The sequence below is a fragment of the Aulonocara sp. 'chitande type north' Nkhata Bay genome, linkage group LG7 (assembly GCF_057382095.1).
Source record: "Aulonocara sp. 'chitande type north' Nkhata Bay isolate Kocher_YH1m ecotype deep benthic linkage group LG7, A_spYH_male_GT1.1, whole genome shotgun sequence".
Lineage (NCBI taxonomy): Eukaryota > Metazoa > Chordata > Actinopteri > Cichliformes > Cichlidae > Aulonocara > Aulonocara sp. 'chitande type north' Nkhata Bay.
In genome coordinates this window covers 18,423,985-18,437,959 of record NC_141350.1, presented here as the reverse complement: position 1 = coordinate 18,437,959, position 13,975 = coordinate 18,423,985, and the positions used below count along the sequence as shown (strand labels likewise).

The 13,975-nt window shown below is 40.6% G+C and overlaps 1 protein-coding gene across 1 annotated transcript in view; it reads left to right on the top strand.

Annotated features, from left to right (window-relative positions):
* Positions 1–13,975, top strand: part of nell2a (neural EGFL like 2a) — an 87,002-nt gene that overhangs the window by 5,793 nt on the left and 67,234 nt on the right. Inside the window, exons 3-8 of the mRNA XM_086299206.1 lie at positions 5,959–6,109; positions 7,329–7,502; positions 8,474–8,570; positions 10,663–10,735; positions 11,745–11,827; positions 12,214–12,342. Coding sequence (XP_086155332.1) covers positions 5,959–6,109; positions 7,329–7,502; positions 8,474–8,570; positions 10,663–10,735; positions 11,745–11,827; positions 12,214–12,342 — 707 coding nt within the window. The remainder of the gene's footprint in view (positions 1–5,958; positions 6,110–7,328; positions 7,503–8,473; positions 8,571–10,662; positions 10,736–11,744; positions 11,828–12,213; positions 12,343–13,975) is intronic.

The window sequence follows — 13,975 nt, the reverse complement described above, 5'->3', positions numbered from 1 at the left end:
GTCCAATCTTTCCTGATGACTGACATTATCCACAACTCCCTGTGGCCAGTCATTTTTGCTTGCTGCCTTCTGAGGCAAACCTGATCCTCTGTTCCACACAGGAGCTCCAGTGACCATGGAGGGGGAGATATTTCTATCCCCCCAGGGTTGTTATACAGTTGGGTGGCTGGAAGGCTGTCATTAGCTGTGTGTATGTGTGAATGTCAGACAGGCGGTCACCGAGGAGGCGATCTGAGAATTGCGAAAATATTGCTGGCCAAGGCACTACTGGAGGTGCCCTTGGCTCAGTTTAGTATTTGTTCCAGGAGAGTGGAGACACAGCAGGGGGGGAGATGGTCCGCCGAATGCAGATTGCCTGAGTGTGGCGGAATATCTAGGAGCTGTAATGACCTTTAGGGGGCTGGTCTTTGTATATGTGTCTAGTGTATGTAGAGGTACCTTACCGCAGACCTCTGCATCCATTTCTCTCTCTGTACTGACGCAGTGTTTGTTTAGAGTTGCACAGGCTAGGCAAAATGTTGGCATTACAGTGTCTGCGTATGTGTTGCTGTCCACACCTGTTCATCTACGTGCATGCGTTCACAGGTGATTGTGCGTGTGCATTGATAGTAATGAAGGGTTTTGAGTTTGCTTCTGGCGGAGAGTTTATCATTATTCTAATCCTCCAAGAGAGATATTCTCTTGCCTGTCCCTCCCACGCACATCCCTCTACACTCAGGCCAGCAGATAAAATGTCTTGTGTAAAAACATTGTGTAATATGACAAGTTTACATGGTTTATGGCAGCGTTGGGTCTTCCCTCCTCTGATTGCATCAATGCGTTATTTGGACCCCTCTTGGCTTTATACATTCTCTGCAGCTCATGGCTCAGTCCCTCTTAACTGATAGGAACATCGCTTATTTGGAAACTGTTGTTGAAGAGTTGTTGCAAAAGATGTAGGAGGTGTTATTTTGTTCTGGCAATCCACTAGAGACCGGAGAACGAAACTCTTCATTATTCGCATAAAAACGAGGCTGTAATCTTCATACTTAATATCAGCGATGGTGCTTTTAGTAGCAATTTCACTCCGAGAAATTTATAAATCGCTAACCAATGCCTTTTGCGTGGTGGGAAGACAGAAACTCGGCGTCTGTTCACTAGAAAAACTCCCATTCTGTGAGCGCAGGTCGACATGAAAGCAGTGTGTGAGAAAAGGATTGTGGCAAAGCTGGGCGTATCTGGCCTCTCACGCTGTGCTGTGGGGGCACCTGTTCGAAATGCTAAATGTGTTAGCTGATGATTGGTGCGGTTCTGCCAATATTTTTCTATGAGAATAGAGTGCGTGGGTGTGGGTGGGGGTGGATGGGTGAATGGGAGTGCTCGGCTTGTGTACCATGGGTCAGACAAAATAAGACCGTTAGACAGTTAAAGATTAGACGTGACGCTGAGGGATGGAAATCGTGGCCTGAGTATAACTAATAAAGCAGAATGTACCCAGGAGATAAGATTAGGCTGTAGCCCTAAGCTGCGCTTCCGAGGGATGCTATTGAGCCTGAGGCTTTTGGAGATCTTTAGTCGGCTGATAAAACTCTGTGTGTCTCAAAAGCAGCTTCTTCACTATCAGCTGCTCCTTATAGCCTGTAAACATCGACAACAGATGACGTGAGATGTGTTATTGCACCGAAAATACGCTGATTAGAATTTTATGCACCGTGTCATCATTTTCAAGCTATTTTGTGTCGGTAGCTCACATCAGAGTGGTCATTAGGAGCAGGTGGCTGTCCCATCCAGGCACTTGCCAATATATAATTGACCAAAGGCCCCCCTCAGCAGGGCCTTATTGATTTGGCACATGGGAAAGTTGTCCTACTCATCGCAGCACAAACTCATCTACTCGTTTTTCACGTATATGTTTAAAGGAATGCAGAGATGCTCCTAATACATATGCTAACTTAATCTTTGCTGGATTGAATTCATTCAGTGTAGACAGATCTTTTTGCTCCATGCCAACGTAGCCTCTACTCGACAAGCCCTTAAAGACCCATATAAAGATGCCCCTTCTCTTAAAGTAATAAGATGGGTGATGAGAGTTGTCCACATATAGCCAATGGCTCATAGCTGCCAAGTTGTAGAGCAGACAAGTAGTAGAGGTTCCTTGATCCTTACCATCCCCCCTGCCTCATCAACCCTGGGCCCCGCCCTGACAGATGCTCCTGCTGTGCTTATTTTGCTCATGATTGAGATGTCATTTTTACTTTCTGTTCAACTCATGGCATGGCAGTAGATTGACCGGTGCATAATATCAAAGACTATAAATGTCACAATCTGGTAGTAGGAACTCAAGCGCAGAGCGGTTAGCCGTCTCCAAAAACAGTTTATTTACAGCACTAGTGCACGATATATACAGTGAAGGGAAATCCAAACTCCAGGGAATCACGGGGAAGCGCTCTCACACTCGCTCACGTCTTCTTGCCCAAACTTACACACGTTCACACGGCAGGGAGGTCACAGGTCCGGGGAGGAAAGTCTCTGTAGCAGAAGAGAGGGAAGTCACTCACAACGCACAGGTTCACAGGTGCTGGGAGAATCACTAACGTCTGTAGTACAATCATCCAGCGACGAGAGGATCTGTGTTCCAGCCTCAAATAGTGCTCCTAGGTGATGACAGCTGATTGTTGTCAGGTGTGTGGGCCAAGGGCGGGAGCCCACAGTGAGCTCCGCCCAGGCAGAGAGAGAGAGAGAGAGCGAGAAAACCAAACAACACATGTAGCCGGGCAGGAGACCATGACAATAAATATATCACTTTTCTTAATAAAAGCAATTAAATCTGACTACAGATTAAATTACCATTTAATAATTTGATGAAAACAAACTCATTCTGAGATTATTGTCAGCAGTGCCATTTGGAATTGGTTACTAAGTAGGATCTGTTGATAGCAGCAGATTATTGCTCAGCAGAAACCCTGTTGCAGTCATTGGGCCATCTGTCCCACCCCGGCCAATGTCACTGGGATGATACTCCACTGGTGATGCAAAATGCATGAATCCCTGCCCTCTGCATTTCCTTTGGTGTGAGACAAATCTAGTGTACGCTTTTGTTTAAAGAGAAATGACTCAAAATATGCACCTAATGGGCTTAAAAGCCTGCATCAGAAGAAAAAAAAAAGCTAATGCTTGCACTATAAGTGTACACTGCAAGTACCGCAACTGAATCGAAACAGGCCTTTTTTTTAAAGCATGCTGTCATTGTGTCTTATGTAAGTGATGAGTATGCGTATTCAGTCTTCATCACAGCGTTTCTTGAAGTTTCACATTGCATTGTGTTAATTGGCTACTCCCACCAGCTGGAAGTAATGCTAATACACTGAGGAAATGCTAGCTTCCTGGAGCGCTTAAGTGTGCCAGGGCATCGTGCATGCATCCCGTAGCTGGAAGTGAGCTCTTTGATGTGATTGCTTCTGAGAAACGTCATCTTTTATTGATGCTTCCATTAAAGTAACATAGACGTCTGTGTAGACTTGGTGGGGAGGGAAAGGGGGCACGCTGGTGGAACAGGAGTTTACCAGCTAACTACACACAGAAAATACCCTCCCATCCACACCAGCACCCGTATTACTTATTTTTCCTCTAGTCCGCAGCTTAATACGGCTATTCCAATACTACACCTAGGAGTAAGTAACTTGACCTGATTTTTAAGTTAGCCTGCACCAGTGAGAGAAATCATTATCCCCTTTGGCAAATGATGACAGATGATGAATAATGTTGATCTTTTTTAGCAAGAGCACTTGTTATTTTCTAAGATATATTAGCAGCAGTTAAGTTATAGTAAACATTAGGGTTGAGCAGTTTTCTCCATAGTCTAATTATCTTATGCCAATAACCAATACCATAGCTGCCATGCAGCCATTAAGATTGAGGAATCTGCTGTACATTGTGCATAGTATGTGGTCCAGACATACAGCTGCACTGTAACTGCTGGCCAGAGAGACAAAGACAGAGAAGAGGTTATTCCCCATTTCCAGCATAAAGAGAAAGAACCAGCTGGAGAGAGACGTTCACACACAGCCATAAATGATTTACACTTAAGTTTGCTTTAGGATTATAGTTCTTTTTATCATAGCTCTGCTAACTTGATCAGTCTGTTTGATGCATAAAGGTGGCTCACCTATCTCTTCCTGCTCTGGCTGTGCTCACCTCACACACAGCAGGGTCTTTTACCAGAAACTCACACAACACCTGGTGACATAAATAAGGTTAAAGACACGAGATAAACTAGCATCTCTGCAAACACACGGCTACATTAAGCTCCAATTTTAGAAATAGAAATGTTCCTCTTCTGTTTTCGCTTATTTTGAGATGAGAGTGGTTCACAACGGTAATTTGAAAGAGAGCAAATGTGGGAACGTGAACTTGTGTGTTCACACAGGAAAACAAGTCAAAAGGAAAAAAAAAAAGAGCACTTTGATTGGCAAGCTGTTGTCACGCACTCTGACTGTTGTTTATCATCATCCACTGATACAGCCTTAGTGTTGTAGGTGGGTGTAAAGGCCAGAACAACAAGGGCCAAATCATTATGGTAGATGACTAGGTTAGAGCAACTCCAAAATGACAGGGCTTGTGGCGCGCCTTTGACTAGAAGCGGTGAATAGCTGTCGAAGACAGTTTAAAAAATGGATGTAGCTACCGTGACATTACCCACTGTTTTCTGAAGTCCCATTTTGAAGACTTGATGAGATGAGTGTTTCTGACAAAACACAGGATGTGCGGGATCAACTTTGATGTAATTCACAGCTCTTTGAAGATGCTGGAGCTAAAAAATGTTTGTATCAGATACCACACAGCATTCTCAGGTCTCTTTGTGTTTATGTGGGTCAATTATCCTACAATACAAAGGACAAACAGCATATTAGACAGAGGTGGTCATCACTGTCCAGCTGGTACAGTATTTGGCAGCAAAGGGTTGTTGCAGGCGGACAACTTCAGAAGTTTTGCTTGAGGTGAGATTTACAGCAGCTGGCCTTTATTAGGAAGCCATGAGTTTACAATAAACTATATATATGAACAATTCTTGGACCAAAAACAGTACTCAAGCTGTTTTCCAAATGAATGCAGTAAATGTCAAAGGTTTTATTTGGGAAGTATTTGACTTGCAGCTTAATAAAGCTTTTAAGCTTGGCACTTTTTTGTTGTTCTTTAGCATTTTGCTCTCACTTTAATAAATAAACTGTAATTTGTGCCAGTGCTCTGAATGTTTAGTGCTGATTTTTATTTCATGAATTAAAATTTATCAGGCTTGTCTTATGTCACTACATGAAATATTTATAAAATCCCAGCAGAATGTTGTCTAGTTTTCCACAATACAGCAGATTCACTAGAGCACATTTTACTCATAACTTTCACATCGACTAATTTGTTATTCTTACTAAATTGTTAATATTATATATCAATAGTGGCAATAGAGTTAACAACAAAAGGAAAAGGAAAAGTTGTGTCGATTCACTGTTTCAACCAGAACTTCTGTTTTTCATACATCGTTAAAGGAGCTGAAAAAGAATAGATAACTCATTTAATTTTTATTTATATAGAACCAAAGCACAACAGCAACTCCCTTTTTAATGAGAAGATTCCTCATGTTTCTTCCATCTGTGGTGACTGGTTTGGGAGAGAAGGGAAGAGGGAGACATAACAGGAAACAAAGTATGGAAGAAAGCCAGTAATTAATAATAATTAATGATTAAATGCAAAGTACGTAAGTAAGTAAGCACAAAGAGTGAAACGCAGTGAGTGAAAAAGAAAAACTTATGGGAAACCCCATAAAGACTCAGGGTCTCTTGATCCAGCTCTAGCTAAAGACACATTGTTAGTTCTGGAGTTTATTTTCCCAGTGGGGATGTTTTGGTCAGATGAATAGACAGTCTTTCTGAGGACGTATTTATTGATGGTATTAATAATTTCTTCTAATCCCTGTCTTTAATCCAGGGTCCTCCAGGGAAGTAAAAGCTCCCATGGAGGTCTCAGAGCAAATGGTCCAGAAGCTAAGAGGCAAGAATGAGTTTACTGTGTTGGTGACCCTCAAACAGGATCACCTGAACTCTGGGGTGATCCTCTCCATCCATCATTCTGAACACAGGTAAGATCACTTCTCGTTTCACCACGTGTGTAAAACGGCTTTTGTCGTACACAGGTAAAGTGGAGCATTAGCTAATTTTGGATTTATTTGCAGATACATGAATGGAATACACTAAATAAAATACATTTTAAGAAAGTTCAGTGATTCATGTGTATCACTGGGAAACTAAAGTATAGCTCATTTAGTACAGTGAAGCCTGTCAGAATAAATCTCCCTGCCCAATGATTGCAGTTTCGCTCTAAATTTAGTAACTCTCTGTTCTGTCATATGAGCAGACTGGATATTTGTATTTGATAAGCATTTAGATGTTTTACACACTAGTCAAATAAACAAAGAAAATCACCCTGTATGCCAGAGTATTATTCACAGTCCATCAACGATGCAAGCGTCGAGTCTGTAATTGTGAATCGAAAACTGATGAGACACTATCTGCAGTTAGCATGCTAATGTTTTCCATTACTTTGTGGTAGCTGAGCCGTTGGATGATCAGAACAGCAATCTAAATTCCACATAATGCGTTGATTGAACAGTCTGTACATTAAAGTCGGTCCTGAGAAGAGAGCTCACAGGGATGTTAATGACTTTCTCCCACTGATGATTAGCCTTCCCAGCCATTCATATGCAACAAAGCAGCACTGCATGGTTTCATTTAAAACATGGCAGAAATAATTCAGCATCCAAAGTGTTAGCTAGCGCGTTTATGGAGTCAAGATGAATGTGCATGCACGGCTAGGGGAGAGTAAATCTATTAGATGTGGTTTGCAGATAAATCAATTCCATTGCTACACTGTCTATTTTTCTTTTGAATAATGTTTCTTGAAAATGACTCTTGTTCAAATAAGTCTGTCTTTAAAACGCTGAGGTGATGAGTGTGTATCGGCAGCTCTTTCCATTAGTGTCACTGTGCTGGGTGAATCTCGGTGGTGTGGAGAAGAGGATTCTCCTGGAATACTAATGCTCTAACGAAAAGAGTTGAATCGCTGCATGCGGGCCATTGCTGTGTGCTGCTGATGTTGCATTAGACAGCAATACAGCACCCCTATGTTTAGCCTTTAATGTGATCAAATTCTTAATAGAGGAGTTCAGACAGTTTTGCATTTCTTTGTGTGACAAATACATTTTTTTAAGCAACACGACTTTGCAACACTGTAAGACGCAGGAAGGTGTCACAGAACTTACCATGGTTTTTACTTAAGTTGCTGGAACTATTGTGTTGCAGGTTCCTGGAACTCGAGAGCAGCGGCCAACGGAGTGAAGTACGCCTTCATTATCGCACCAAAGGGCAGCAGGATCACACGGAGGTGTTCCCTTACAGCCTGGCTGACGACCAGTGGCACAAGGTCTCTGTCGCCGTCAGCGCATCTCACGTCATACTACATGTGGACTGTAACAGGTAAGATCCTGGATTGAGAGTCTTCGCTTTTAAAAGGAAAAATACAGATTTAAATGTCGCTTGTGTATCAGCTTCAAACTTTGCAAGTACTAATCTCATGCAACATACCGCGCAAGGACCTTCATTATCTGAATGACCTGATCTGCCATAATATAATTAATTCACATAAAATCTGTTTTCTGAGTTTCTGCAATGAGTTGCATTTGTAAGCCTCCAACTCACACGGCAATAGATACTGCTATGTTAAATCATGTAAAAATTATTGCAATGACTCCAGGCTTAGAGAGATACCGATTTTAAATTTGGGGAAAAAAGAGATTTCTCATACTGAATTAGCATGTGGTGCTTTAATTTAAATAGGACTTTAAATTACTTTAAACTAAGTGATCAAATCTATTCTGGATCATCTTTCAGGGTTTTTTTGTCTGTGTCTTTGCATGGAAAAATACAATGTGTAATATCTCTCCAAAAGCAGAAACTCACTGAAAGACAATAGTGAAACCAAAACCTGTTAGGTAACAATACGGCGCTTTAAACTATGGTTTGTGTTTTTAGGCCATGACATGCTGCGTTGTGTATGGACCGTGTTCACTTGCTGACTCTGGCATGCACGTATCGACATCGGCCATATGTCTCATGGGTCCGGCGCAGGTTGAACTCACCTTGAGGAAACCGGCGTTTTTACATGCCTCTGCTGCTCACTATGACATGGGAGTCACTGTTTGCGTGTGATGATCCTTCTTGGCACGATAAGAGAACAGACGGCAACGCCATGTGCATCCAAGAAAGCATGTGGCTATCTATACCCTGCATAGGGAAAGAGTTAACAGAAGGATTTAAAAGGGCAGGACCTGCAGTGTGGGTGGGGGGTGGGGGGGGGGGCATCTTTTCATCACATGAGCCAAACAGGTAGCATAACTGACTTTTTTGTGATTTTAGCCGTTGACCAATTTATGATCATGTTTTTTCAGGATCTATGAGCGGGTGGTGGAACCTCCCTACATGGACATACCCGAGGATACTTCCTTTTGGCTCGGACAGAGAAACGCTGCTCATGGCTTCTTCAAGGTTAATGCTGCAATAAAAACCTCTTTTCCAGAATATATGCATGCTGATGCCTCTCCTGATCTGTCATTACTAAGCCATAAATGATTCAGAATAGCACAAACAAGTAATTCATTTCAGCTGCGGCACCATCTTTTCACCCCGTACTCAGTCTTGGTTTATACTGTATCCTTTCCCTCTTTGTTTGGCTTGTTTGTTTTTATTTATTATAGCTGTTGGATTTAATTGCATGCATTTCTCAAGGCTTACCATTTTAATTTGAGGGCTGCTCTGCCTACCCTAGGAATTGACATTTTTTTGTCACTGTTTGTTCCCTGTGCCTTAGTCTGCAGCTAAGCCCAGTGCAATTATCTCAGCAACCCCCACCATGCTTATTTGGGAGAAATCATTAAATAGCCTCTGGACTATGCTCATTAAGCTTAGTCTATAGTATTGTTTTTCAGACAGAGAGACTTATATCGCCTCTTTCAGACTAGACCGCACTCCCAAATTTCCCACCTGGGGAGACTTGCTGGGGCAAAATGTCAGCTTACTAGCAATTTTAACTACTTTAATCAATCTGCTGGTGACTAGGTCTGTGTTTGATGGTGTGGTGATGGCTGTGTGTATGTGTACCTGTTAATGCTTTATACACTATGTCCTGGCATTTGAATTTCCTCTGTGTTAATTGGTTGATGAAAGAAGCTCTGGAGGTCACCCACTAATCTTGTCACACAGCAGCATCTTTCCTCGCCACTCTGTGAATCCTTGATTAGTTGCTGGGAAGACATCTCCTTTTTTTCTTTTTCTTTCGTCTTTTTTAAACACTACTTCATTAGGACACATGCACGCCCACACACATAGAGAAATGGTCAATATCTGTATGTGTTAGCTAAAAATGAGAAAATCATCATTAAGACTTTAGACAGAGCACATGCACTGTTGCTTCTTTACTCAAGAAGTTTGTTTGTTTGTTTTTTTACATTCAGACACTATAGATAACTAAATGTCTTATCTAGTAACTGAAGTTATTCAGTAGTTCACTTTTTTCTTGGCCTGGTAGGGTATCTAATTTTTGCAGATCAAAAACTGGATTAATTTTTTCTATGTGTTAATATTAAGTATTTTCTCACTGCCCATTAAAAAAATCCCTCTTTACTTTCTAAAATATTGTTGGGCACAGTTATTAAATAATAGCTCCCTTCTTTCACACAAACACAACAATATTTAACCACTAAAAATTTCCTATTCAGCGATGCAAGCAAATAACTGTAATTTGGCATCTTAGTTTAAACAAAACAATAATGTGCAAGTAATATGCAATACACATTATAACACAGTTTCTGTTTATGGTTTGTAGCAGTTGTATTTTGCAGAATTTATACTGTGCCGGTAAGTAAATAGTGTTATTTCAAATTTGATCGACACAGCTCCTATCTTCTGCCATTTCTGCACGTTACCGTGAAAAATCAGCAAATAATTTCCCCAGGATTTTACATTTATGGTTGGCAAATTGAAGTGGCGAGACAATTTAAAAAAACAATTTCTCCTAAGTTGCACTGTTCCACTTCTGTAAAGGTAATAAATGCACCCATGGAGTGAAATGGACCTGGTTACTATGGCAACAGAGTGTCTGAACACAGGTATGTGTTTGGGATTCGGACGTAGGACAATTTGGACTTGTGAAATGATTGAATCTCTATCTCCTGTTTATGCTTATCAGAGGAGATTGGGAAAAAAAAATCCACGTTCCAGCTAAATTGGCCACATAATTAACCTCCTGTAGGTTTGCAGATATGAGATGATTGATCAGAGCGACAGTCTGGGACACATATTATCCAACAATCACCCAACAACCTGTCTGTCATACTTCACAGTGAAAAACACAATTCTACCTGTTTATTTTTGTGAGGATACATATGCTTGGGTCCCACATTATCTCAAACATTAATTAGTTAGACAACTTAGAGAAATATTACCACCCTACCCACACTCCCAACTCTCAAAGTCCTCATGTATTTACTACACCTGCTTGATGTTTCTTCTATATTTTTCTTCTTTTTAGCATGAGGTGTTACTCCCTATGATCAAAAGGTTGTTATGTCTGTGTATGTAGGGAGTGATGCAGGACGTGGAGATCCTGGTGATGCCACAGGGTTACATCTCACAGTGTCCAGACCTTAACAGAAGTGAGTGCAGTAATCCCATTACTGTTGATTCTGAATAACCCTCAAACTTAGTTTACACCGATTTTAACTTATTTACCTGCAACCCCACTTTTAGATCACAGTATAGATAAAACGTACATTTTGTATTTATTTGATATTATTATTTATTATTAGTAGTATTTTTAAATCCTGAGTAGCGCTAAGGCGTTTAACAGTTGTGGGGTGTTTTGCAGTTAGTCAATCAGCAAAAAGTGGGTTTTCTTGTGTGATCGTTATCCTCATTGTTGCCACGATTTTGATGATGGTTCAGTTTTATTCAGTTTTGCGAGGACAAAGAAACCAGCTGTTTATATCAGTGCAAAAAGCTGTGAAATTTTATCTGAGAAAATATGCTAGATGAAATAAACTGTATCAGGCATATTTCAGAAATCGGTTTCACATTACTTTTAAGTGGCAATCTGTGAGACTATTTGATTTAGAAATGTTCTGATGCAATGTTTTTTTCCCCATTCAGTCACTGGTTGTACAGTGAAATGTTTTATTGTGCGCTATGATGATGTGTTTTCACTAGGAACCTTTTTTATATTCCAGGTGGCTGTTTTACCTATCTCATTGTTAGAGTTTCTGCAGACAAAAACTATTTTTGCAGAGAGTGAAAACCACACACCCACACCTCATGCTTTAAAATGATTTTTCACATGGATTATATGTTCCTGTCCCTCAAAAAGTTTGCTTAATGCGTTTTCCAGTAAATTACACCCTTTTACAGAGAGGACATTTTTTTGTAATATAAAATAACAAGTGAAATTTCCTCCTTCAAAGAAAAAAACATTAGCAAGTATTATTAATGTTATTATTAATTATTAACTATTACTGTTAAACTACTGAACTGTTTCTACTATTAAACGTGTTTAAAAACTGTTATATGGTTAGACAGGTTTTTATCTGCTAGATAACATAGATTTTTAGAAATGATGACCACGTTATTGCACGTACCTAAGTTACTTTTGTATTGTTCCTTGTATGTCAGCATGTCCAACCTGCAATGATTTCCATGGACTAGTGCAGAAAATCATGGAGCTACAGGATATACTTGCAAAAACATCCAGCAAGGTAATGTAATGTGTATGTTATTTGTGCTGATTTGACATTTAATCCAAAACAGAGAGAGGAACGGTAATTGCTCCTTTGAATTAAATGAGTAAAATATATCCCCTTGTCAGTACGGTTCTGTTATTAACATTCACTGCAACAGGCATTCAGAGCCGTATTAACATTTGGCTCTGCCTATTAATGAACTCTTTTCTCTTCTGATGGAGAGACTGAGAGTGTATGAGGTGTTAATAGTATGAGTTTTGTGATGCTACTGGTTTGCTTTTGAAGCTCCTTTTTTCATGTGAATATAGACATAGAATGAGGCTGACTCATGTCTTCTTTTCTACTTGGTTTTTGTCTTTCGGGTGTGTTGGGGGGGGGGGGGGGGGGTGTTGGTGGTGCAGCTGTCCAGGGCGGAGGAGAAGATGAATGGGCTGGATGGCTGCTATTGTGAGAGAACCTGCAGCGTCAAGGGGGTCGTCTACAGGGAGGATGAAAGCTGGACAGATGGCTGCAGGAATTGCACATGCACGGTGGGGCTTCTCACAAGGGTGCTCGACTGCTTCTGCGTGCATGCTAGTGTGTGTGTGTCTGACCATTAAAAAGAAAGGGGAGGGGACATTCGGTTTTGTGATTGTGTGCATTTGAACATACTGGGTCTGAAATTATGTACTTGTCTCGCTGTGTGTGATTATATGTTTGCAGGCATGTGAGCGAGATATGAATGTGTGCGGGCATTTGTATGAATGGGATATGCATTTGTGTCTGACAACATGCATTTTTAATCATGCATTGTTGTATTTATTGTATCGTGTGCATGCCTCAGTTGATGTGCGACTGTGTGTGCAAGCGTCTGTGTGTAGACATACATTCTCTGCTCTTATTGTAAGCTGCCTTTTTGTCTTGAACCCCTGTTGATCAAGTGTGTGAAGATAGGGCTTTGGGTGAGGTAGAGGTGCAAAGTGCAGGGGCACCGTTGTTGACAGCTTGTAGTATCATTATTTTCATGCACTAGCTTGAGGGTTGCCCTAGTTACCCAAGAAAAGATACTGTATTAAAAACCTCCACAGTACTCAGGATTAGACGCATCAACAGCAGTGCTTAATAATACGCTATTCTCTCAAGGGTCTACTTTGTGCTGCACAAAGTGTGAATAATTGCCAAAAGAAGAATTATAAGCGGCTGGAGATCTTGTGCTTGTACTACATCGACAAACAGATTTCACTGGCTTTCAGTCTACTCAGCTTCGGAACATGAAACTCATTCACTGCTACTGAACTGCTCCAACCAGCCAATGAGATGACTTTGCGCACCACTGCCCAACATGCAAAAGATAGGAAATCACATATCTCTCAGTGCACCGCACCTAATTGCACTTGACAGATGATAATTATCATCAGGGATTTGTTCTACCCACTCATCCAATGAAATCGCTTCATTCGTCGGGATAGATGTTTTGCCACTCCTGGGCTGCAATTAAGGCATTAAATGGGATATGTTCTTACCTTATGGGTGGTAATTAGCTGTGACCTTTAAAATTCAAAGGTCATGCATTAAGATGTTATCAATTATGTGGATCAGGTTCATAAATGTTGCTGTCACAGAGCTTTCATCCGTGGAAACTATGTTAATTACAGTAACAGCCGGAGAAAAGGAGATAGTATTGAAATATGTTAGATATGCAGATTACTGTAGAAATCTTCAGTTTAGTGGATTCGCAGCACAGTATTCATAGTCCTCGGCTTGGCCAGAACCCTCTGAATATTTAGAAGATGCAACATAGGATTTGGGGGGTTGAGTAAGCTGCAAACATCTGTGCATCCTGTGATTTATAATGTATTTATAATGGCATAATTACAGTCTAAAATGCATTAATTTCAATAGCAGCCTTGCATGCGTTTAGCCTATGCCAATTATACAAATGGGGTGAACAATATAATAGAAACATCAACATAATGTAGTAGTTCATCATTACCAAAAAATCAACAAATACTAGCTTCATAAAAATATAATTTATTGATGGACCACTGTGTTTAGCTTCAATTGTATGTTGGACAGTAAGGATTTAAAAATGGCTGACAGAAATTCCAATGTATGTTTGAAGTCCAGAAACAATGTTATTAGCCAATATCAGCCTTTGATATTAGCTGTTTCATCATCATTTAT